The sequence below is a fragment of the Geospiza fortis genome, unplaced genomic scaffold (assembly GCF_000277835.1).
Source record: "Geospiza fortis unplaced genomic scaffold, GeoFor_1.0 scaffold53, whole genome shotgun sequence".
Lineage (NCBI taxonomy): Eukaryota > Metazoa > Chordata > Aves > Passeriformes > Thraupidae > Geospiza > Geospiza fortis.
Window position 1 is genome coordinate 5,960,786 of NW_005054305.1, and position 25,383 is coordinate 5,986,168.

General features: G+C 41.1%; 1 protein-coding gene across 1 annotated transcript in view; it reads right to left on the bottom strand.

Annotated features, from left to right (window-relative positions):
- The window catches only part of GAREM1 (GRB2 associated regulator of MAPK1 subtype 1), a 105,215-nt gene that overhangs the window by 63,033 nt on the left and 16,799 nt on the right, over positions 1–25,383 (bottom strand). The window contains exon 2 of the mRNA XM_031066612.1: positions 17,235–17,375. Within this exon, the coding sequence (XP_030922472.1) occupies positions 17,235–17,375 (141 nt within the window). The remainder of the gene's footprint in view (positions 1–17,234; positions 17,376–25,383) is intronic.

Consider the following 25,383-nt stretch of genomic DNA (forward strand, 5'->3'; position numbering starts at 1 on the left):
GATTTCCATGTTGGCCTGAACTCTTTCTTCTGTAACTGTTCACAGACAAAATTTTGTCATCTCTATTAGTCAGACCTTCTGGAATAGTCAAACACTGAAGTTAATAGGTCTCCACAAATCATAAGTGATAACTCCCATGCAGAAAATGAAGAAAGAAAATATCACCACTGGACTGAAAGACATGCATGAAAACAGTACTGTGGGGTTTTACATTTACTGAGTTACTGACTTCTGCGTGGTACACATTCCATTTACAATGAAAAATCCTACAAATGTACACAAAAAACAAGGAGATTTGACTACTAGAGTTTGCATATGTAGGGGTTTTTGTTCTGGTTCTTTTTCAAACTAAAAAGTGATCATGCAGTATTAACCTCTGCCAGCTAGTTTTAATGTTTGCAATTTTATCCACTGGAAGGAAAGAGAGAAGAAACAACAGTTGAAGGCATCTGTTTCCAAATGTTTGATTGGATATGGTTCAAAGAGTCTGCAGTTCAACTCTTCAAGAGGTGCTTTCATTAAATAATACAAATCCTTTGTATATGATCTTGCACCTGCTCTTTTCAGTGGAAACCACATTTATAATGTTCACTCCTTATTGCTTCTGAGATACAGCAGCCAAGAGTAAGGAACCTAAAAGGTGTTCCCAAAATGCAACACACATGAATTCATTGCTGTGGGTGGTTGGGAGTGACTAATTCGGTGCATTTAAAATTAGTAATTGTACTTACATGCTCTGAGTTTATAAGGACACATTTTTTTTGTTGCTGCTATTACAACCAAACTAAATTTAACGTGGAATCCCATTTTTGTTGTTGCTGCCATTACATATGAACTACATTTCATATGAAATCAGTTAAACAAATATATGCACCCTCCTATCTGCATTATCTCCATTCATCCCTGGGCATTAAACTGATATTGCTATCATTTATTTCTGTATATAGATGGATGTTATTTTATAGCCACTGGATTAAGCTTAAATGTTTAAGGCAAAAGGCTTTTGAACCTTAGTTGTCCCTGAGTAAAATTTGGAAACCTTGCCATCTGTAGCCTCCACCTCCTGTCACTGAGGTGAACCCATAGATCCAGGGCACTGTGTTCACATAACCAAAAGCCACCCACACTGCTTCCCTTATATTTCTCACTTTTTGAACCATAGCAGTATGAGCAGAACACCAGAGAGAGAATACAAGTATTTCCAAATACTCAGAAATAGGCTCTTCTCAAGAGCCCTTATTAGTAATCCAGTTCTGCTCCCATTGAATTTACTGGGACTTTTATCACTGTCTTGGAAAAAGAGAAAGATTAAAAAAAAATCAATGGCTCAGCTAAGGAAATGTTACATACATCCACAAATTTTTTCCTGAAAGGCCAGTGAAGAGTTTAATCTAATCCTTCCCTGATGCTGTTTGCTTTTTCACTTACTCCAAACATTACCCAAAAGTTCTGACATCACCCACGTGCCATAGCCACCTCCTTCTTATGGCAGAGAACGAAGAATTTTTCCTGGAGTGAGGAATTACCAAGGGAAACAACTTGCTGAGCATTTCTAATAAAGACAATACTTGCTGAAGAACTACCTGACAAGGGTTACTAAGTCCTAGAACAACAAAACAAATCACTCAAGATAAATTTCAGAGTTACAGCATTTGTTAATTTTAAGCATAATTAACTACTGAAACTCATCTGGCCTAAGAAGCCATGATACAACAGGCTGTAGCATGCAACAACATGGAGCCTAAATGTAAAAATACAACACACAAAGCTATTTTTAAATCTATTTCAGAGAAACTGTCTGAAGACATAGGTAAGAGGGTGTCAGTGTTCATTTTAATGGTTCCTCACATGTAAGAACAAACTTTAAAACCAGTTTTGTTTATTTGTTTAGTACAGAGAATTCCTGCAAGGGAGACTAATATTTCTAACATTGCTAGTCAAAGTATTCAGTCTCTGTTCCCAAGATCATCCCTCCAACTGAGGAAAGCAAGAAACAAAAAGCCCCATCTGCCAAAACCAGCCCAAATTGTTTCTATTGTTGATTTCTTTTGAAGTCAATGATACTGAAGCCTTGGGCAAATGCTTACCAACCAGGTCCCCCATTTTAGTTTTCCAAACAGCTATCCAAACAAGGTTTTGAGCTTCATAAACAACTAAGCCTTTACAAAGAGAGTATTTTTTTAACTGATCCAACTAAATTATGAACAAGATCAAGTATTACTCAAGTACTGCCTTTCAAAAGGCAACAGCTGAAACTTTTGATTCAGATTTGGAAGAGCAGGGCTTACTGGTGCTCAAGGGGAGGCCCCAGGCAGTAATGCTTATTTTCTCCTCCACTTCATTTTATAAATGCATCTAAGCATCACTGTGGCTGGACCAGCAAGTAGGGAAAACAATCAATACCCATCCTCACCACACACAATGCAAACACTAGAAATATGCACATAAATCACACATATGGTTCCTATGACACAGCCCCTTCAAAGTGAGGCTCTCCTTTTACATGCAGTACAACTCCTATCCATCAGAGAGCTTATGAGCACAACAGGCATTTAAAGCTGAAAATGCTCCTACCCTGAAAAACTAGGGTAACTAGGAACTTAGCCTTCTATTAAGCAAGGCAGCAGATAATTCTGCTAGTGATTTGGGCAGAGCAATCCCCTCAGAAGCATTTCATATAGCATCTTTGTTTTCAAAACTTGGGGAAGAGAAATTTAATTTTCATAGCCCTTAAACTCTTACTAAGTTTCTAATTCTAGGACTTAACTTTCCTTCCTCACTCCTTTAAGAGCTTTTTCCAAAATGGAAAGTGTGGACCTCAAACTTCTTTTGCAGGAACTTTCTAATGGAAACACCAACTTCCTTGAACACCCACTCAGATGTATACAAGTTGTGGCAACATGTCACAGAGGAATTTCACAGCATCACATACTTCTTTCACCATCTCCCTCAAGCACATCAGTTAACTTCATTCTGTGTTCTTAAAATTTGTGACATTAGACGCCTGAAACTAAATGAAATAGTGGAATATATTAAAGTACTGTAGTATTGTTGAAAACTGTACATGAAAGAATTCTTCTGGCTATTTTTGGAGAACCGGAGACTGAAACTGCAAAAACTTGATTTTGAGTTGCCTTAAATTTTCTTTACCCTTTTTCAGATGAGTTTAAGACAATGGAAATACGCTAGATGACTAATGAGTTTACTCCCAGGAAACTGTCAACTACTTACTGTACAGTCAGCAGGACCTACCAGCTCCTCACTGATCCTATTTAATTCACCATGCTATAGGAGTGTATACACCCTCTACACTTTACAATGGAAGACCTAGATTAAAAAAAAAAATTAAATCCCCCATGAGCATCCCAACAGCAAAGAACACAGTTTAGGTTAGCCACATTGGTAAAATTAGGTAGGCAACTTTGCTACATTGCTTTTTTAGTTATTTGCCTATAAGAGCATGCCTTCCTTAAAATATATTTACATTTCCCCCCCGAGAAGTTCAAGCCACTCAGACTGAATGATTTTTACTGCTTACAGACAAAGAGGAAGTATCTGGGAGTAGTCTGCCTTCAGATATAGATAGTATGGAAATCAAATCAAAGTAAGATCTGCTATTGTGGTGTGTATATATATATATATATAAAAAGAGGGGGGGGAGAGAGAGAGGCTATTACTCACACCTTGCTATGATAAAAAGACTTGGCAAATACAGAGGGTCAAATGCCTGCACTCTGCCCCCCTCCATATTGTGCTGCTATAATTGGTCACCAGCAATGTGACACAGAAAAGGTTTGTACGTTCACAGTCAGCTGGCATGTGTCCAGGCAAAGCTTGGGGAGGGAGAGCTTCCCAAGAGTCCCTGCTAGACACACACAGTTGGAAGAAAGCCTGAAGCAAGACTGAAGATTAACAGTCTACAAAAAGACCTCCAACACCCAGACTGTGTTAGCCAGCTGAAAAGCTCATCCCCAGATTTTAAACCAGTCTGCAGACACCAGACCTGGCAGTGCCTGAGGCCAGCAGCACAGCTCTGCTTCCAGGCTGCTTAGATAACAACTGTGCAGCCAAGGGATGGACTGGGAGAAGTTATTTTAAGTTGCAATTACGAGTTCACATGCTATCAAAAGAGCCGGATGAACACAGTCATTGCTGCTAATAGCTTCCTCTTCTCTTCTGAAAGAGCCACAAGGATTTTAGTAATGGCAACTAAAGACAAAGTAAATAGCAACAGGTGATGAGTTAGGTGCACACTGCTGCTGCTACCACCCCAATGAACTCCAGTACTTCCCATTCTTTTTTCAGACAGTCCTACTACAAAAGGTCTGAAACACATCTCTCTTTTTTTCTTATAGAAGTACTTAACCAGACTCTTTCCTACAGAGGATCCAACAAACCCACCATGCAGATAAAAGATAACGGACTGCACAAGCAGCCCTCACTCTTCAGCTTAGGGCTGGGTAGCCACAAATGCACATGGAGGGTAGCAAAGTACTTCGTACTTTCAAAGCAATCACTGAGTGGCTGGGAAAAGTGTTAGAAGTCACAGCAAGAAGGAAAAGCAGCATTACTGCACAAGAGGTGAGGCAGAACTTCAGAAGGGGTTAGCAGCAAGGCGACGGAGCACGAGGTATTCTCCCTTTGCTACACACAAACTAATTCCAACATGAGAACAAACACTAACGCCAGAGCCAATATTAAAAGTCATTGCCACAGTACAGAATATTCTTCAGCAGGCAAGGTTAAATGTTGAAGGACAGCCTGACCTTGCCACAAGTTCATCTGAAGTCATAAGGCTGAATGAAGAAAGTGGGCATAAATAAGTAAGTTTTTATTTGCATGAATCCTTACACAGCTACACCTTGGCAATGGATTTCTCTTAGATCAGTCACACAGCCATTACTAACAGCAGAGACTGAGACTGATCATCATAAATTTTATGCTCCCACACTGGTGGCACCCATGGTTCAGAAACAATGGCCCCATCAATCCTCCAGACCCATTACTGGCTATCAAATACAGTATTTTCTGACAAGTATTTATTGAAATTAATTTTAACAAGATTTTATAGACCAGCTGCAATAATTTACTACAGTCTTTCAGACTACTGTGACTTTCAGAAGTCAGACATTATGTTACTTTGTTTTATTTATCATTGAAAATTTCACATGCTCTAAAAAAGTATATATGGTACCCAGCCACCATTGAGAGGTAAAGAACTTTCCAGTTTTCTAAACCAGGCTCTGGAATATTTTCTTACAGCTTTGGTAATAAATTGTTGCAGAAGCTACAGTGAAGTTTTGTTTTTCTTGAATACTCCCCTGATGATGTTTCCTAAGCCCTTTCCTGAAAGGAGACTCACCAAAAAGTTGCAGGATTTTAACTTTTTTTTTTTTTTTTTTTAAATCTGGCACGAAGATGCTGCTCTAAGACTGTGCCACACACAAACTGGATGAGCAGCCAACTGCTGAGTGGGAGGCTCATTAAAAAAGGCCATTTGCTTGCCATATGTCTCTTTCTTCTAGACAGACTAATTCTAGTCATGAAAATTTTGACCAGAAATGCAGATTAGCAGAGCAACTTTTTGCTAAAATGGCACCAAAAATTTTCCTAAGCCGAGCATTGAGAACTACTTGGTGCTCAGAGCAAGTTAGCAGTTTGACAGGGGAGCCCTGATCCCAAAGCAGGGTTGGCACAATGCCTCATCCTTGCAAGGCTGGTGTTTCCTGACCTCCCAGCAGGGAGCCCTTGTCCCTCCATCTCCTCCTCCTGCTGCCATCCACCACAACCCATGCGGCTGCTGCTCCTACTGTCCCCTAATTCCCCCTCCATCAGCACCTCTTGCTCACACCTCTCCCTCCCTGCTACTGCCCTAACGCTCCCACAGCCAGCAGGGTGACAAAAGTCAGCACAAGCACATCTGGTCCCAGCCATCTGCCCGGAACAGCTCTTGCAGACCTTTGGATTCACTTGATCCATCAGATTCTTTGATGCCTTTGTGTGTCTTTCACAGTGTGTGTACTGACACACCAGTAGACAAACAGGTAACCCACAGGCAGCCACAAATTCCTGAAGTGGGACAGTGGTCAGTCAGCAGTAATCAAATAGAAAAAAAAAAAAACGAGAACAAGCAATCCACCCGAACCCTTAGGATTTCAAGTCCATCTCAGCCTTTTTTTTACACTCAAATAAAACAGTTTTTCAGATAGGAACATATGCATACTAGATCTTATTATAAATGTCCCTCTCTCTCCTATTTACATTCTGTTTTAAGACACTACCAGTCTGAACTCAAATTCAGGTTTTCTGTTGATTTTATTTAGAAAGTTTGTCTAAATTCTCGTGTTATGTTTCTATAGCAACTCTCTTGGATAGTTCAACAGCACTGCATAGAAATAATCTGATACCATGAAAAATTATAAGTACTGACCATTTCCCCCATGCAAAGTCCCACAGTGTCTAGTGAAAAGTAAGGCTGATTTAGTATCATACAGCAACTTCATTCCTACTCAGTGTATTTCTCATCCCACACCTCGGGGCATGCTTTAGCTCTTCTCCTACACTGACTCTGAGGGACACATCTTTCCCAGCAGCAGGTTCTGGGTTTCTAAGCCACATTTGTAAGAATCTCTCAACTCAGATCCACAAATCTAACGCAGCACTACTTTGTTTTTCTTCTATTTTTGGCAATGCCATTTGTGTAGCCAATGTCTTAATTCTCCCACATATTTTGAGCCCATGTAATTAATTCAGCAGAGACATAGTAGCTGAAGAACTGGATTATTCAAGTCACCCTGCCCATCCATCTCACCCATTTCACTTTTCCCATCAAGCTTCACAGGGATCCCACTTGGCCTACACAGACTTTACTTTTTGGGTCTGGAAATGCAGAGGCCCCTGCAGCATTTTATCAGAGACAGCTTTCCCAGTCAGCTTTTCACTTTTTGCTGAATGCTTTCTGCTCCACGGACATGCACCTCACACTCGCCTATGCTCAAAAAGTTATAAATTATTTAAAAAACTAAATAAAATACACAAACCAATTATTCTGGCAGAACCCAAGAAATGCACTTCCAATCATTTTGATGAAGACCCTCAGGTGGGATCTTGCATCCTTCTCACACATCCCTCTTCCTTCTTGAGCACGTGTGCAGCCATCATAACAAAAATGGGACCTTTCACATGATAAGCTGGTCCACACACAGCAAAAGAAGGATCAGGTGAGTGCCATGAAATAAGGCAACAAGGAACAGATGCAGCTGGTTTGAGTTATTTCAGCCACTCAAATACAGCCAAATATTCCCAGTCCACTGCAATACAGAATTCATGTGAGATGAACCGGAAAGGTTGAACTGGTGACAAATATTTAAAGAGCGTAATGTCAAGGTGCCTCCCCTGAAAAACATAACCTTAACACATTGATTTGAAAGGTCTTTCTTAACTCTACATAGGCTATCAACCATCCAAGATGACAGTAGCATCTGTCAAGTGTTGTAGATTTTGTGACAGGTGGCTCAGCAGCCTGGTGTTCCTAGTTTGAGGACATTTATGAAAGCCCTCTTACAGTGTACAATGGATTTCCTTCTTTGCCTCTGCTCCACCCAGCTTTGGAGCCAAACTGCACACTTGGGCTCAACAGCAGAGTTGGGGCTCACCTGCAGTAAAGGGGATGAATGGAAGACAAAGCTTCATGTCTGTACATAAAGCTGCAAGAAAGTAAGTACAGGCTTTCAGTTTCTCTCTTATGCACAGGTCCTTCAGAGCAAGAAGTTAAACACCCATGTTCCTCCTATGCAGGTAGTAATGGTCACCTTTGCTATTAGTGTTAATAGCTTCCCTCCCCTCCCTGCCACTGAAACAAGTTCACCTCTGTCTACTGAGAACAGAAAATCCCTGCACAACAGCCCATGACAGAGGAAAACGCCAGTTTTTCCACTTCTTTAAATTTCAAAGCTCACAGAAGTGCCTTTCCCTGACACAGCAAAATCACTGCCTTGGATCACAGGCTAAATTAATCACACAAATTACATTCTCCATATAAACAGTTATACATGACTTAAATAGCATGGTTTTATTTTCCTATTGGCACAGTAGTTCAGTCAAAGCTTAGGACACCCATGATGTCAGCTGCTTTAATTGGCAGCACTGACGTGACCAGCTCTCGTTCCCAGACATGAAGCGTGCTGGTTTCCATAGGGAGGATGCTGACTGAAGAATTCCTACAGCACTTCCTATCAGTCGTTTTCAGCAGCAAATACTGGCTCCAGCAGGAAAAAAAAAAAAACAACAAACCAAAAAAACCATCTGTTTGGGCATCCAAAAATTCACAAGATGACGTCACCCTGTGAGATTTCTCTACGGCTCCCTCCCTAAACACACATGACCTATCAAAATTCCTGCTCTACATTCCTGCCAGCTGGGTTCTGTATTTACAGAAGGGAAAGACATCAATAATTTTTGCCTTGCTCCTTTGCCATGTCAGCTCAGTTGTAACAGTTCCCCCTCCGGCCCCCAGAAGGAAAAGGGACAGTCTGTCTGAAAGAGATTTCATAGACTAATTATAGAAAGCTCGTGGCAATTTCTTCCCTCACAAATTCCCGTGCAGATTTAGTCCATGTAACAAGTCATCAGTAAAGGAAAAAGTGGGGATGAACTTGAAACAAAGTGAAACCAAAAGCAGAAGAATCAACCAAATGAAAAGAGATGTGAGGTAGTCCATAACCAAATTCCCCAAGCTTTAAGGGCTTTACTTCTTTGCAAGAGTCTTCATCCACTACTAGCATGAACTGTGATGTGGGTAAGAGTCATGGGATAGCTGGATTGGTGACTGCTTCATTCCTAGCAGTTACATGTGCTTGCTTTCTTCTGCACCTGGTACTCTCTAACAATGAAAATTCATGCAGCCTTACAGAAGAGATTAACAAAAGGCATCACTGCCCATATGAACCATCAACTCAAAATATCCCATTTCTCAAAATTTAATAAAAATTCTTCCCCCAAGTTTGCACAGAAGAGAAAGCATATTTTTCAACTGATTAAACATAGTCTTTATAACTCCCTTTACCTCATTAAGGGATAACTTCAAAGCAAGATGGGTGATGTTAAAACGGTAAAACTTTACTTTACTTTAGGAAAACTGGTGTGAAGTTCCTGTAAAATTCCTACTTTAGGAAAACTGGTGTGAAGTTCCAGATTGCAATTACAGAGTATAGACTGAAACCCTCTTTTTGAGCACCTTAACTATCCTTAAAGACTTTTAACTGCATGGTTTTCTACAGGCCTGTCAGGCAGGCAAGGGGTGAAGCAGCTTCTCACTTTAGTCATGCCTTGCTCAGTGCCTAGAACCAGGAACTGTTTCCCTGCCCCAGCCTTGCTGGCAGGAGCTCACCAGCTGGGTAGGCTGTAGTGCTCATGCAACTCCTCCCTTCTGAATTCTGAAGTTAGACCTCATGAAAGAGGAGAACAGCTGTCTCTTGGGAACTCAGGAGCCACATTTCCAATTTTCTTGTAGCTAGTGCTTAGGGTAGCTTCAAATCGATAGAAATGTGGGATCAGACCAGAACCTCGAGTGCAGCACTGAATACACCTCAGATTCCCACTGGGGATCAGCCTTTTTCTCTCAGCTTCCCAGTGGTTAAGTTAGGCAGCTTTTAAGACCCTTTCCCAAGCACTTAAGTCTTTCCAGCATCATGCAAATGAGCCCAGCACTCCAAAGTAGCAGCCAAGAGGTCAGGCAAAGTAATTCAAGCAATGCCAAGCAAATCTTGTGTGATTCAGGCCATCTCCCAGTCTTCTGGGAACCAGTTTCCTGGCTGCTATTCTTCCCTGCCCTCAACTGCAATCTTTCAAAAAGTCATCCTCCCCAGTTAATTTTTTTTGTACAAGCCCCTAGAACTTTTTCCTAATTGATGCAACTCCAATTGGCTTTTTTTGCTGCTCATGGAGATCTGAAACAAGCAAACAGAATGAAACAAAAAACCCCACCAACCACCTTACAGTGAATGCTTGTAAGGTCACAGCTGAATTTCAGCAAGTTTCAAGTTTGCAGACTTTGAGTAACAGCCAAGAACTGAGGAAGTCTGAGAGGAACATGGGATATTAGAAGTCATCAGTTGTAAATGCTGCAAGTTTTCCCTCTTCCTACCTCCTTTTCTCACAAATAAAACAGTTCAATGCTGAGGCAAAACTTAGGGTTTTTCTTTTTAAAACAAGGATAAGATTATACTTGTGCTGAAGTCAAGGTAGAGGAGAGCAAGAGGGCAAGACAGCTGTATCTAAAAGCATACACCTCTTTCCACCTAGTACCTCACTGTAACAGGATTGAACACTATCCCTGTCATCACAAGCTTTTGGTCCCTTTAAGGCACCAAGCAAACCCCATGGAACCAAGCATATTTTAGAGAAGAATTAATGCCTACAAACCACAGACTCTTACTCCAGGTCAGAAAGAAAGAGAGAAAATATAAGTATTTTCTTTCAATGAACTTCTGGGACACAGACTTTTCCTCCATTGCTTGGAATATTACTACCCTGTGAAGTAATGCCACTTTTTCATTACATCAAAGAGCAACAGTCTTTGAGGCCTGCAGGCTCTTATAGCAGTTCCAGTTTTGCTGTCTGGCCCATCTGAAATATCTGAAAGGTAAATTGTAACTAAAAGAATGTTGAATGTCATATCACTAAAAAGCTGGATGCAAACTTTGATATAGCCACCCACCAAACTGAACATCGAGCAAATTCTACAAGTTCTGTAGGGGATACCAGGAATCTCTCATAGACACAAGACAAAGAAAGAAACAGGAAAAAAAAAAGAGAAGATATATGTAGACTTTCCTTAGCAGTTATAAAACAAAACACAAAGTAGACAAGATTCTCCAACACAGGTGATCTGACAAAAGGGGAATATTTAATTAAAATTAGGTAAAAAGCTGCTGCTTCACCAGACTGGCTAACAGGGGGAGATGAAAGAACAAGAAGAACAAGTGCACCCAGAGATGCAAAAGAAAGAAGCAATTTTTGCCAGCAATCTCATTGACTGCATTTTGATTCTGCAATTTGATATTGCACTGTAGATCAATGGAGAAGTGTTTGTCAAAATTTAAATGGGCACAGAAAGTGAAATAACAGACAGGACCATGGGAAAGTCTGACAACTTGAAGGTAACTCTCTGAGGAAAAAAACCCCAAAGACGAATATGGATATTTGCTTATATACAAGAAGAGTTCATCCAGTTTTTCAAGGTGACAGGTTTGAGAAGTCAGGAATATGAAGAATTTCCAGACTACAAAGCTGTGATTTCCTAGAATAAAAAAAAAATAAGTCTTTGTGGGGAAAATGAGGTAGCAACAAACTAAAATCAAGTCAATAAATATATTTTAAAGCATAAACATTTCCAGAAAAGCATGTAATGATGCTGTATAGGCAATTACAAGTGTTACAGACATTACTGATCTCAGAGCTGAGGAGGCACAAATTGTTCAATAAAATGATTGCTCTCTCTCTGCAGTATTCAGGCACTACTCTACAATTAGACTTTTAAATGAATACCAAATACACTTTCTTCTACATGTTTATAGGGAGAGAAAGGTTGTTGTTCTCAAGAAACTTCACACAGTCAAGTATTCAGAACTACAGGAGTCATATTTCTCTTTTAAAAGCATGAAGGCTATATGCTGGTGGCAATGCTTTCTTTTATTAGAAGTATTTGTGAAAAGTTTTTAAACCTCAGATTGCTTTGCAGATGCACAACTCTTCAGAAAAAAAAAAAAGAAAAAACTAAACAAAACTTGAGTACTGGGGGGATTAAATGTGTGGGAAGGTTGTTTTCTTGGTTTTCTTCTGAGGAAGAAGATATCCATTCATTAATCATTTACCAGCCCACGTACACATGGCAGCCTGCCTCTCTCAGGAGCATTGCATTTGGGCCCTGCTCTCTAGAAAGTGATATTCAGCTGCAGAGCACAAAAGCCTCAGGAGAACTATGTGATAGCTTGGTGCCAGGTCAAGTTCAAAGCAAAACACAAATTAAAGTGCAAAACATTTCATATCAGGGAGTGGTGTGCCTGTTGGCTGGAAAGGACTCACCTAAGTTCTTTAGTCAGTTCTCTCTCTAAGGCAGTGTCCTTCCCCGCCTTAGATCTCACCCATCTCTTTGAACTTGAAATTACCCCATCAGAGCTGTGCTGCTCAGCTCACTCAGAAGAACAGGCATCGCTTTCCCTGGCACCACCCGCTCTTCCAAGGGAGCACAGCACAGGACAAAGTGCTCTTTGTCCAGCACCACCTTCCTTGAGTAGCAGACAGCATGAAATTGCATCTGAGGGAGTGGAGAGGCTGAAGTGAACTTAAGCAGGCTCTGTCCCCAAAGTAACACAAGCTGGCAGCAGATACCATAATGCTGACAAGCAAAGGATGCGTGCCAGTCTAATGCTCACTCTTCTCCCCAGGGCCAGGTTCTACTGCAAACCTACAGAAGACCCAACACATTATAAACACCTCACACCATATTATAAACATCTCACAACATATTATAAACATCTCAAAGTGCACTACATCACTGAAGGAAAACTCTGAGCTCTTCCAGACCTCCCAAACCACCATGCAGCAGGTTCAGGGTGGCTAATGAAGAACAGCAGCTGCTGTCACTGTCATCATCTCAAGACAACTGGGAGATACCAAACTCACACCGTGCTCTCCTCCCTCAGGGTCCAAGGGATGGCTCTTCCAGGGTGGATAGCAATAAGCCTCCAGGAATGGCCAAACTGTGCCTTGGACGCAGCCGTGCCTTTGGACCTGAGAGAGAACTTCTGCAGCTGCAGGTTGCCAAATCTCAGGGAGCTGTCCTGCTCTCCTGCTGCCAAGGCAAGTTCACTCCTGAGAAGACCTGCAGAGAGCGTCTTCCTCCCTGTTAGCAGGACACGGGGAGGAGCAGGCACAGCTCTGTGATTAACTAATCAAACCAGCAGAAACAGGTTTCAGTGGGGTGCTTGTTGTACACCACTTCCAACACCAGAGAAGGGCCTTCTGACTCATTCCCACCCAACACCCCACCTGTGGAAGGTTCACATGACAAGGTTTTATATTTCCTCATTTAAAAGACATTAAGAAAGCGATCAGCACACTTAGGTAAGCAACCAGAGCAGGGCACCAGTGACTACTCTGTATTAGCAACTGCACACCTTCAGTCTGTGGCAGGGACGTGTGAGTCCACAGGAGTATTTTCAACATCCTGGATGTGTTACAGTGTGGCACACCCTGGAGTAGGGTGTTACTTTCTAATACCTTTATAGAAATATTTTTGCTATTAGTTGCCTCCTGTGCGCACACAGATGGCAGCAGAGACGTAAGAGGCATTTCCCTCCAAACTCTGGGCAAAACTGAGTAGAAGACTACAGAAAAAGAAAAGGATTTTTACATTTGTGTGTCTTTTATTTAAAAAAAAACATCTCAAAGGAACAGCTTTCCTCTCAGAATGGAAAAAACCAAACAGTTGAGAAAATGAACCATCAGTTGCAACAAGAGATAAGGCCCTGAAAATACCCAACATTAAAAGTCCTGTTATGATTTGATTAAACGTGGGAGTGAGCATTTGGGGCAAAATGACCTAGATGCTGCCAATTCATCCCAAAGTACTTTTTTCTTTCATTGCATGCACTCATCCACACTAGCACGGCCTTTGAAAGAGAAGACTGCACTGTGCAGGTGGGGGTATGCACACACTCCACAGCCTTTGTGCCACTTTTCCTGCGCAGCAGGTTTTAAGCAACCACATCCAACTTGATCCTCCACTTTCACATCAATAATCTGCACACATAAACAACTATGGCCACGTAGCAGAGGCATTTACAACAGACTGAACCCAAGTCATTTACAGTCAGAGCAGAACACTTCTGTGGCTTGAGCTGATGAATCCTCAGAAACACAAACACACTCAGAATCCTTAGAAAGACAGTTTTGAGCTGTAGAGTCCTGGAAAGTAATGCAAGAAGAATCAGATAACACCTGAGGGCCACAGTATTAAAACCCTGACAGTGTCTTCAGTGCCTTTCAGTTACCACAGAATACACCTGAGATGTGGTCACCAGCATGTCCCTGGGACACATCTTCCTATGCAGAACTTTTGCAGAAGACTGAAAAGTATCTTTCTTGGCAAGTAGCAGCACAGCAGTGTAATTCAGCACAGCAAAGTGTAATACCAACAGGTCCTGTATCTTCCAAACTGAGATCACAAACCAGTATTTTCCAGAGGCTAGCAGGGGAGACATCTATCAAGGTAAAGGTTACTGTGCCGCCTAAGCAAAACTTAACAGTAATATTTAATGCCAGTGAGAGGGTATTGGTAACAAATACTTGCTTTTAGAGTAGAAATTAGGGATATCAGAGTACCAGGAACAAAACATAACTAGTTTAGACAGAGAGCTGATAAGACCTTCCTGTAAGCATCAAGTGTGAATTGTGTACCTGAAGGAAGCAAACCAAAGGAATGTCCATCTGCTGTGATGGTTTACCTTGGTTTCTTGTGAAACCCATTCTTGCAGGCCAAGACAGGGCACTATCAGGACATTAATTTTAATATGCTCTCCATTCCATATGCATGTGAAGACTTCTGTTGTTTTAAGTGCCAGAAACACATTAGTTATTTGGTTTTAATTACATAAAAATGTAACTTGATGCTACATTAATTTTTACTCTAAAGAGAAGCAGACTGGAGAGAATATTCCAGAGAGAATGGTTACACTAACAGCTGCCATATATGATCTTTAACAGCAAAAGTTAACCATGTCTGCTACCACCAAAAGAAACAAACTGCTGTGCTTTTCAGACTGCACAACTCAGGTTCTCGTGATAAAATTTCACTTTAACGTAAAATACAGCATTCCCCTTCTTTAGTAAGGCTTTATTGTATTTGTTTTGTATTTGCTTTATTGTATTGTTTAATAAGTGTATCAAAACCTGATTTAGCAAGTAGGAAAAGAAATTTACTTTATGCTCATAGTTATATATACATGAGTGATTACTTTATGGTACTTAAAACTGTAATCTCAGGAAAATAAAATCAGTTTCAGTGTCTCTTCCTGCTCAACTGTTACAATGAAAATCATGTTGCAATTTGTGACATTGAAATTCTTCTAAGGTTAAGGAACAAAAAAAGGTACTCTGTTAAAGCCAAAACAAACCTTGAAAGTCATTTCAATGAACTCTTATATTCCATCTCTAAGGGTCATTCTGCTAGGTAGTACATTTTAGCTGACACAAGTTTAAAGTTTAACCATGCAAGAATCAGCCCCATAATCCAGGTCAGCACCCAGCCCAGCAGGCTGGCTCAGGCAGCTCCATTGACCTGGCCTCTCCAGCGGGGGGTTCTGATCCCAAGCACAGTGAACAGGAGGCACTGCACAGGGCAGCGCTGACAGCACACTCCACTTCTGGATGGTCTCCACAGCAGCACAAGCTCATCTTTAGGGTATGGAAGGCACCTCTAACTGCATTTAGATGTCAGCATCCAAGTGCCAAACTGCAGGGCTTCGCTAACTAACCCTTCACATGTGTAGATTCATCCCTCCTTTCATGGAGGCAAGCCCATCAGTGAACACACTCTGGTTCTGCAAGCTAGCCCAGACCATTTTTGTGACATTCCTTTGGCAACATTGGAGCTCAACTTGTGTTCAGGAAGTGTCCTCACTAGTGGAAGCTTCTGAACTTTCAGGTATTTTCACGTCATTAATGAGGGTTTTGTGGCAGGGAACGTTCTTTGACAGCAAAACATATTTTGCTAACTAAACACACCCTCTTTTCCTGCATCAACACAAGCCAGGAAGAAAAGCACTTTGACACTTTTGCTGTATCTCAGGGGATGGATTTTTATTTTTCTGGTGTCTGTGTAAATTTAAGATATGAATGAATGGAAACATGAAGAGTCAGGAAAACCTGCTTAGCATATCTTTGTTAACTTTAAAAATGAAGAACCAAACCAAGTCTTCAGTAAACCCTTTAAGATCTCTTACGCCATTAACCATTTTATTTTCCGTTTTCCTTTCAGGAATCAGTGTAAGGATTTTAAAACATGGTATTCAGTTCAAAGGAAGTGAAGTGTTTATCTGTCCACACCACTGGAGCTTATGCAGCCAGGAGGTGTAAAAAAAAAGAATCAACATTACTAAGCATAAGCACTAGAAAATGTTTATCCTAAGATAGTTAACTTTAAAGAGTTTTAAAGCCCCATGCATCATGACACTATATGCCATCAGACCAAAGCTTTTAAACATATCTTAGAAAAATTAACATTCCAGCAGTGAACTCCAAGGAGAAAGTATACCTAAGAAGGCAAGTGGTGTAATTTTCATCACTGGAATAGGGTGCATTGCTGCAGCACTGGTGTGACTGACACAAAGCAACTCAGCCAGGTCTTGTCCAACTCAGCACACCCTCAGTGCACAGTGTTTTAAAGGAGACTGTAGCAGAGCCAAGCACATTATTCAATTGCTAACTGTTTATACAGAAGACTAATGAAAACTCTAAGCCCACATCTTTACTTTGTAGCCATGGCTCTTTCAGTTCACACTTTCCAGCTTTGAAAAGTTTTCTGTGTACTGCTGTAACATAAGCAGTTCCCACTCATTGTATTGCTCTCTTCAGCTTGCGAATGAGAACACTAAACAGCAGGAAAAAGTATTAAAAATTATTTCCTATCAAAGTAAAAATAATTTGAAATCATAAAATAAATATGGATTAGCTGGATCATAGCTACTTGGAACAACAGTATTACTCTGTCACTAAAGAAGGCAAAGACAAGGCACTACTGAGGAGCATTATTTTAAAACTGCAGTATTATTATGAAGAGTCCCTGGTGTTTAACATGAAAACATCAGAAAATGCCCACCCGCTTGAATGTAAAATCCATTCCATCTTTGACCAAACATTTCAAGGCAATTTCAAACTTTCACACTTGTGTCCCCACACTCACACATGAGAAGTGCTGGCAACTCATTATGCTCAAATTGAAATCAATTCCTCTACACAGCTGCGTGTTCTGTCAATGTGCTGCTCAACGAAATACATCTATTTAGCAGCCCTGAAAGCAGGTCAGTATCTCTTGCTCTGTAGCATTACTAAAAAGTTAACTCACAGAAGATGGCATGAGAGGCTTAGCTTCACCCTCTCGAATATAACGATCAGTATAAGTGGTAGGCAATGAATTATTTTTGAATTTGTATTTCAGTGAACATTAGCTTTACCTGCATAATGTACAGGGATTTCTATCTTTGGCCCTATGACGTAGTGACCCTCCTCCAGACTGTGAGCTGTAATTGTTGTCCACTGCCGGCACGAATGAATCAGAAGATAATCGCTCTCCCGAAGACCTTCTATAGTTTCTCCTGTAAAACAGATGTAGGGTTTAAAAAAAAAATAAAACAAACCACACTTACTGAATGATGAATTAGGAAAACATCACAACAAGCATTTTATTCTTTTTGGTGTTTATTTTTTTCCAGACTTTTTGATAATTAAAAATGCAATTAAGTAAATTTCAACTCTATCCAGCATTCATTTTTGCAACTTAAGCACCTTACCTTCCAGAAAACAAACAAGAAGCAAAACACCTCAGTGCATGCACACAATATCACAGAGATGCAATCCAGATTACTAAGTAGTGGCTCTGGGGCTCCTTTTTCAAATTTCTCCATAAACATACTTTTCATGTTTCCATTTCAGTCTGCCTATCTCACTCAATAAAAATAGTTGAGAGGTCCTTTAGTTTTTAAATAAAGGAAAAAAACCCCAAACCACACATTTACACATTTTAAAAGAGAAGCATCACACTACCATGCAGTAGTAACTGGATATCACACTTTCAGATAGAGATTTAATCTTTGTCACTCTATCCCTTTGCAAGCCACTGCTTAATTAGCCATTCAGATGTCTATAAACTTAATCCTATCACTTAAGGAAGAGACATTAATAAAAAAATAAATATTAAAAAAAATTTCACAAACATCTAAGTCCCCTCTCAGACTGAAATTCAACCAGAAGCCTACCCAGACAACGTGTTGCTCACCTTTCTAAGGCACTCTCTCTTGTACTCTGGTGTCTGTCAAACCCATCCTAAACACAGTCAAAGATCCAGCTCTCCTTTCTTCCCTTGCCCCTCACAATTTTGCACTTCTGCAGAGTATCCTCCCCTGTTTTAAAGTGCATGACCAGGTCTAGAGTGCTTTGCTAGGTTTTCCAGCAATTGCAAGAGCCATATTAGACAGACCACTTAAAGTGCCAGCTACACATCTCAAGTGTGATATGATATGTGAACAGAATTTCAGAGCAGGAAACTGTTCAGGGTATCATCACAGAACTGCTCTTACACACCTGCAGTCCTGCTCAGTACATTTTTGCATTAAGCACACAAAAAAACAGCCTTTCTCCAGGTGTCTTCAAAGCAGGCACTTGGACTTTCAGGAACACTCAGTAGACACTAAACACGGTCCAAGAATAATGAAACTTGAAATTTAATTTTCCTTCTCTCTCACCAGCTCTCTGCAGTTACAGCCAAAAATAACACAAATAGTTTAGCCCTGGAATCAAGTTTGGACAAAACCCATCCCCTTCGGTTATTACAACAAACTAAACTTTCTCCACATTGTCCTGATATCCCTAAAATTCAGTGGAAGAATGAGAATTTCCTCAGCCTGGGGCAGCAGACATTTCCTCTGTTCAATCTCTGCAGAGGAGAGCTACTTCCCACTGAGCTTTTTTTCTGCCCACAACAGGCAATCTTCCACCGTAGGCAACAGCTTCTACATAGCCCATTCCTGCCTGATTTCATGCTCCCATTCTATCAGAAAGCACCCTCCCACACGATTTTAAACAGAGCAACTGGTGTGTGTGAGAATTGTTAAGATTTTAAATCAGAAGAGAGCATTAGGGCCATCTGCTCTGACAGCCTTTGGCTACAGGATTCTGCTTGTTTCCTCCAGAAACTTGGACCTGGCTAAGCAAGAGAGAGACATGGCCAAACCTGCAGAGTCCAGTAGATGGACTTCCATGGGTCTGCTGTTCCATGGTCTGTTAAACCTTAAAAACATTCCTACTTTGCCCATTTGTGTCTTCAACTTATAACCATGGGTAAACTGCTATGATGGGGGTGTAGAGGAGGAACAAAAACAAGCCAGAAGGAATACAAAGCTCCTTAGTACCACTTATTCTTGCTCATATGAAAGCACATTTCTAAGTTTCCTTCTTTTCCACAGCACAGAAAGTAGCTTCCAGGTAAACAGGCCATTTCATGAACTGGCTTCCAGGTATTCCTTGGACCACATCCCTTGGCAGTCCAGACAGGCAGGCTGCTTAACACCAGCTCCTGATCCCTGGGAAGCACCACCCTTCCACCCACAGCATGCTGGTATAAAGGATCTCGTAAAGCCCAGGGAAGAGTGGCAAAATTACCATGCAGCACCAGGGAACACTTTCCCATCCATATCTTGAAAGACATTCACATATATTTGCTAAAGGAATTACACATCTGCTAAGTTTTAGCAAATTATCAGACTTTGAACATCTCCTGTTTTCTGCTCACAGGGCAACCTCTAATATGTATAAAAATTACCTGCAGCTTGCTGCAAAGTTTTATGATTTTGAGGGAAAGCACAATAATAATAACAACAATAACAGTAATAATAACAATAAATGGTGCTATTTGAAACTCATGTTTCAGTTTTGAAAGTTACACTCATGCTTCCTATAATCCGTGGCAACAAGTAATTATTCTGTTCCACAACAAAATCCAACCAATGGCACCTAAGGGAAGACCTAGTATTTTACTAGTTTCACTGACAGTGGTGAACAAATTTGGAATAAAACACAAAGCATCTTTGGTATACATTTTCTCTGCCTTATAATCTGTAGGTATAATTTCCGAATATTACCTAAAGGGAGGCTGGACTCTACATCCAGAATTGCAGGGAAATAATTATAGTATGGGTCACCCTCGAAGAATCCGAGGAAGATATTCTCACTAAAATAAAGACACCCATTATGAAAAGGTGCTTCCAGCCATGGCTCACATGCTGTGATCTGTTTAAGTGGTTGCTCCACTAAAACTGGGTGGGACAGGTGAGTGTAAAAAGAGATTAGTAAGGCAGGCCCAAGAGTGACTACATCATTGAGTCTGCAGCTGGAAGTAGCTGTATTTTCTTAAACAGAACCTTGGAAACCACAATTCTCATTACACCAATTATTTGCTGCAACTGATTACATCGGAAATGAATTTCGTGCTTTGCCACAGGAGACTGGAGGAGACAAGGTGAAGCAGATGTGACAAGGAGTTGACACTCCCCTTGGCTCCTTAACAAAGGGCAGGTCTTCCCTTATTAAGCCCTGATCTTTCCTAACCATGGGTGAGACAGATTCCTGGGGATTGCTTTATAGGAAGAGGCTCCTTGTCACCCAGGGATTAAAGGACTCTCAAAAACACCTGGCTGATATGGTATCCAATCTATGCAAGGAAAATGTGACTGAGGACAACAAAGCAACTCACTTCTTTCTTCCCTTTCTTCTACTCTGTCTCCCCCATAAGACTTGCTCACTGATTTTAAAGTGCTTTCTTCCTGGAGGGATAGACTTTCCAGGCTGGAGACTCCTCTGACCCTTGCTACAAGACTCCTGTCCTAGCCCAACTCAGCCCAGGCTCAGTTATCCCTTTACACTTCTCTCAGCCAACCACACCTTGCAAAACAGCCACACACACTCCATCTGATTTCCCCTCACCCCAGTGGCATAAGTTGTGCAAGCCTTTCATTAATCACATTTTGGCTGTGTGGGAGAGAACTCAGCAGCCCTCACATTCACCAGCTATGCAACGCAGTTCTCACCTATTCCACACACTCCTAGGCTGCTGCTTACATAAAAATAAAACATGAGGAAACAGAGAACACAGGCCACTCATCTTTACTAACAGTTTTGTCTCTTATGATCCAGTGTGGATAAGCTGCTCTATCTTTTCACCCTCTCCTCCCTGCCCCACATGCCTGCAATATAATTAAACCACTACAAAGAACTGACAGGCAAATACTTGTGCTGGTCTTTTACTCCCCCAAATAAAAGTCGAGAGAAGCAATGAACTACCACATGCAATTCCCCACCTTTCCCCAAGTTGCCTCCCTCCTTCCAAAATATGAGTCAAGTTTATTCATAATAACGCCTGAGACTAAGACACCCATGATTGGCTAGCAGCTCCTAAACCCCAAGTCAAGTGTCAACACCCATCCTTGCCTGAGATTAAAAGCCTCACACCTCTAAACTGAAAACTTAGCCAGTATGTTCTAGCACAAGATGATTTCCCACAAGCACTCTGACCACAATCAGTATTTGGGTACTTCACTCAGCACCACCAAAGCAGCACTGCAATAGGTCTTCAGGTGCTCATTGCAAATAAGATTCACTATCATTTTTTAATTGCATGATCCATTTCTGTACAACTTCTAAAAGCCTCTAATATTGCCAACACCATGCTTGTTGAAGGGTAGTTGCAGGGGAAATACTAATCAGGAAAGGAAAATCATTCACACGTTGATACAGTCATTACAAAAAAAGGTAATTGCTTAATCAAGAGTCCCATGCTTATTAAATACTATCTACATTAAATACCAATACTACTTCAATAATTCTTTCTAGTCCCAAAACTGGATCATCCATATCTAGCAAATCTTGACTCTGTCATTGTAAACATTCCAATTTCAATTTCACAGCTAACAACTGTAGCAAGACTGATGAAGGAGGAACAGGATACCTTCACCTACAAAGTCAGAGATGAAATTATGTCTTCACCTGCACCTTTTGAGAACCAGGTGAGAAAACAGAAGTCAATTACATGGAGGGACTGAGTTTATATATGTCTATGCTGCAGCACAGAAAGAAAGGAAGTTCTTTTCAAAAGAGACATTTCTGCAAGTTGTTGCCACTGCTTACTTTCTAAAGACACATGCATTTTTATTTAGTTTAGCTTTTCACAATTCCAAAGTGTCTATGAATTCCCCCAAAGCCTCGGGAGAAGAACTGAAGACCATTTCAGTTTTGAAGGGTCTGAGCACTCCTGTCTCCTCTTTGCTTCCTTCTGGATCACAGAATATCTCAAGCTGGAAGGGACCTGTAAGGACAATCAAGCCCCACTGCTCATTTCTCACAGGACTGCCTAAAACTAAACCATATGGGTATCATCAAGATGCTCCTTGAACTCTGACAGGTTTGGTGCCCTGACCACTTCCACGGAAAGCCTGTTCCAGTGACTGACCACCCTCTCAGGGAAGAGCCTTTTCCTATTGTCCCATTACAGTCCACAAAAGAAAACTCACAGTCCCACGTACTCTGCTTGCCAAAGACAACAATGACTTTTCAACACCAACCACTAAAGAAAATTCATGAAACAAATGAAAAGAAGCATCCAACAAACCAACAACAAAACTTTTACGGTTCTCCTCCTAATATTGGAAAAACTAACATTCAAGTCACTGCAAAATGTTCAGGCCAATATGACTCACTCACTCACTCACTCACTCACTCACTGAAACTACACAGCTAAAAATAGGCAGTGATGTACAGGAATATAAATGCTTTATAATGCCACATACTTTGTCATTGTGGCTAAGAGTTTGCATCACTGCCTTAAAGCACAAGCTTTGCGTCTGGAGACATTAAAATAGTAGGTAACAAGGTAATTCACAGAAAGAGAAGTCGTCGCATGCAAGGTTCCAGTAATGCAAGAGATTCCATTTACACACACCAGATGAGCTAGATACCATTCCCTCCTGCCAGGAAGATGGTTATGGACACATTCCACTCATCTCATTCATCACAGAAGACTGCAAAGTGAGCTTAGTGCTGTCCCTTGCACGTCAGCTCAAGCACGCTGAACTTGCTCTTTCTGGAATGAAAAGGCTTACCAGAAAAGAACCAGGAAATCACAAGAAACTTAAGATGGCTTTTGTGAAATAACTGATGAAAAAGATGCCTGGGAAAACCCCAGGGAAAACTCAGCAAGACTTAGGGCCATGTGTTTTCATTAAGCCTGAACACCATCTGCATGCAAGGTAACAGATGCCATACAATTAAGTGCATCACCCGGACTGTCTTGGTCAGTTAAGTAGGTGGTGAGTTTAATTATTCCATCTAATGTTCCATAATCACATTACATATCATTACATAGAAAAATCTCAGCAATATTAAAAATCATGACTGGGTGCTCAGCTAGGTACCTACCAAACCACACAAAAGAATAATATCCACCTTATTCCCCCTCGAGTTTGCACTAATATTTGCTAGGAATGACGTGTCAACTGGAAAAAGAGGTGGCTGGCTGGTCAGGTGAGCACCTGTGCTGTGAAATAATTAGGCAGAACTATCAGCATGTGCCTAGGGTTACAAGGGAAGGACATCTATCTGGCAACAACTGAAAACTAAGAGAAAGCAAAACTATCAGAAGCCAGAAAAAAGGAAGAAATGAGGTTCTTACTTATTCATCATGCTCCCATTGCACTGAAGATCCCTATTCACACACTGTCAGCTTCACTGGGCATGCAGCTTGCCTGGACTTTCCCTAGCTTAGGACCAAACAAGCCATGCATTAAGATAAACCTTAACATTACCCTACCTCATCACGAAAACAAAAGGGCAGCCCCACACAGTATGAAATGAAGTTATAATCTATCTCTTGTTTAAAAAAAAAAAAGACAGTATTACAGACTTGCATGGCTCTGTGCAAAGAGATGTTTTGGGTCAGAGGGAGGTCACACTGCTAGCACAAATATAAATGCCAGTGCTGCTTTTTCATAGCAAAAGAAGGAACTTACAAAATCTGTCACTAGCAAACTAATAAAAGCTGTCTTGTTCCTGGAAAGGCAAATTTGTGTTTGAACAGACACAGCTATCACATAGCTCCCACACAAGGTAACACCTTAAGATGAATTCAATTTCTTTTCATCTTATTGGGAGATCCACAGAAGGTAAAAGATGAAGCCATGGCCTCCTCTCAGCACAAAAGCTTGGGGGAGACCCCATCCAAAAACCAGAAGCTCAGGGCTGAGCACTGATGAGACAGCACGCCTGAAGAGACCACACACAGGTCAGAAACACCCAGCACCTGTGAGCAGCTGTGAACTGCAGGCATCACACACACTTCAGTCTCCTTGGCAGTGAGGGTCTGGGAGCACCACAGGTACCTGCAAGCCTTTCCAAGGTACCACCAGGTGTTAAAACAAGGCTGGGTACCACAACATTTTTTCGCCTTTAAAAAAAATAAAATAAGAAAGAAAAGATCAATCATAACTCAAGAGCCATTCTTATCTGAGAGTCTTTGTTTTCTCTCACTGGTGGGCTAATCCTTTACATAGTCTTCAAAGAGGTCTCAGCACTTTAGTTCTTGTTTAGTCAGTTGTTTGTTTGGGCTTCTGATCTCTTAAAATACAACACAACAAAAAACAAGGCATAACATCCACAAAAAAAACAGCAGATGGCAACTTCTTGTCCCACACAAACCAAGTAAGCAAAAACAAAAATATGTACACCAGGCTGCATCACAAAGAGCATCCACTGTTGATTTGAATTTGTACTCATTTGATTCAGGGACACACAGAAGCACCAGCAGCACTCAAGCAGCACTGCACTGAGTTTGTTGCTTTCATGGTATTAAGAATACAAGTTCTCTGAAAAAACATGCACAAAAAAAAGCCTCAGAGTGTTAGCATGGGCAACAAGCTATTGAAAGAGAACTCCAAGTTCCTTGCAACAGTGCACGGGGCAGCTTCCATCCAACTTGCACAGTGCTGTCAACACATGATCCTTCACCACCCCCAGCACTCAGCTGCGTTACTGCCACAGCTTCTCCCTGGCACAACAGCTGCCTCTTCTCCTACAGACCATTTCAGTGATACTTAGAGCTTTCTTCTTTTATAATGATGAGTTTGGGATTTACGTTTTGGGTGAAGAAACAAAAAGTTTTTGCTAAGTCTGAATATTTAAATTAGGACAAATTATTTTATTATTATTCAGCAGGCTGCGCCACCTCTCCCTATGAGAACTCCATCTGAACTCTGAGGAAGGGTGGAGGGAGAAAGTCAAACCTTTTGTTTTCTGCACACTGCATCATACTGCACACTATCTGCTGGGTGTTTTACCTATGGAGATGCACCTCAATGAATGTCAAAGACTAATAAATATTAAATTAGGGTGGTTTGCTTGCTTAAGCTTTGGCACCGTCCTCCGTTACTGAGTCAAATCTCCATGGAGCTGTTCAGCCTGTCAGTGCTATTTCTTTGGCAAAAGCACTGCTCTGTGATGTAGGTCAGCAGAAAAAGTTCCTTAGGTAGAGAAGAGCATCTGAATTTTTCAAGTCTGAAGTAG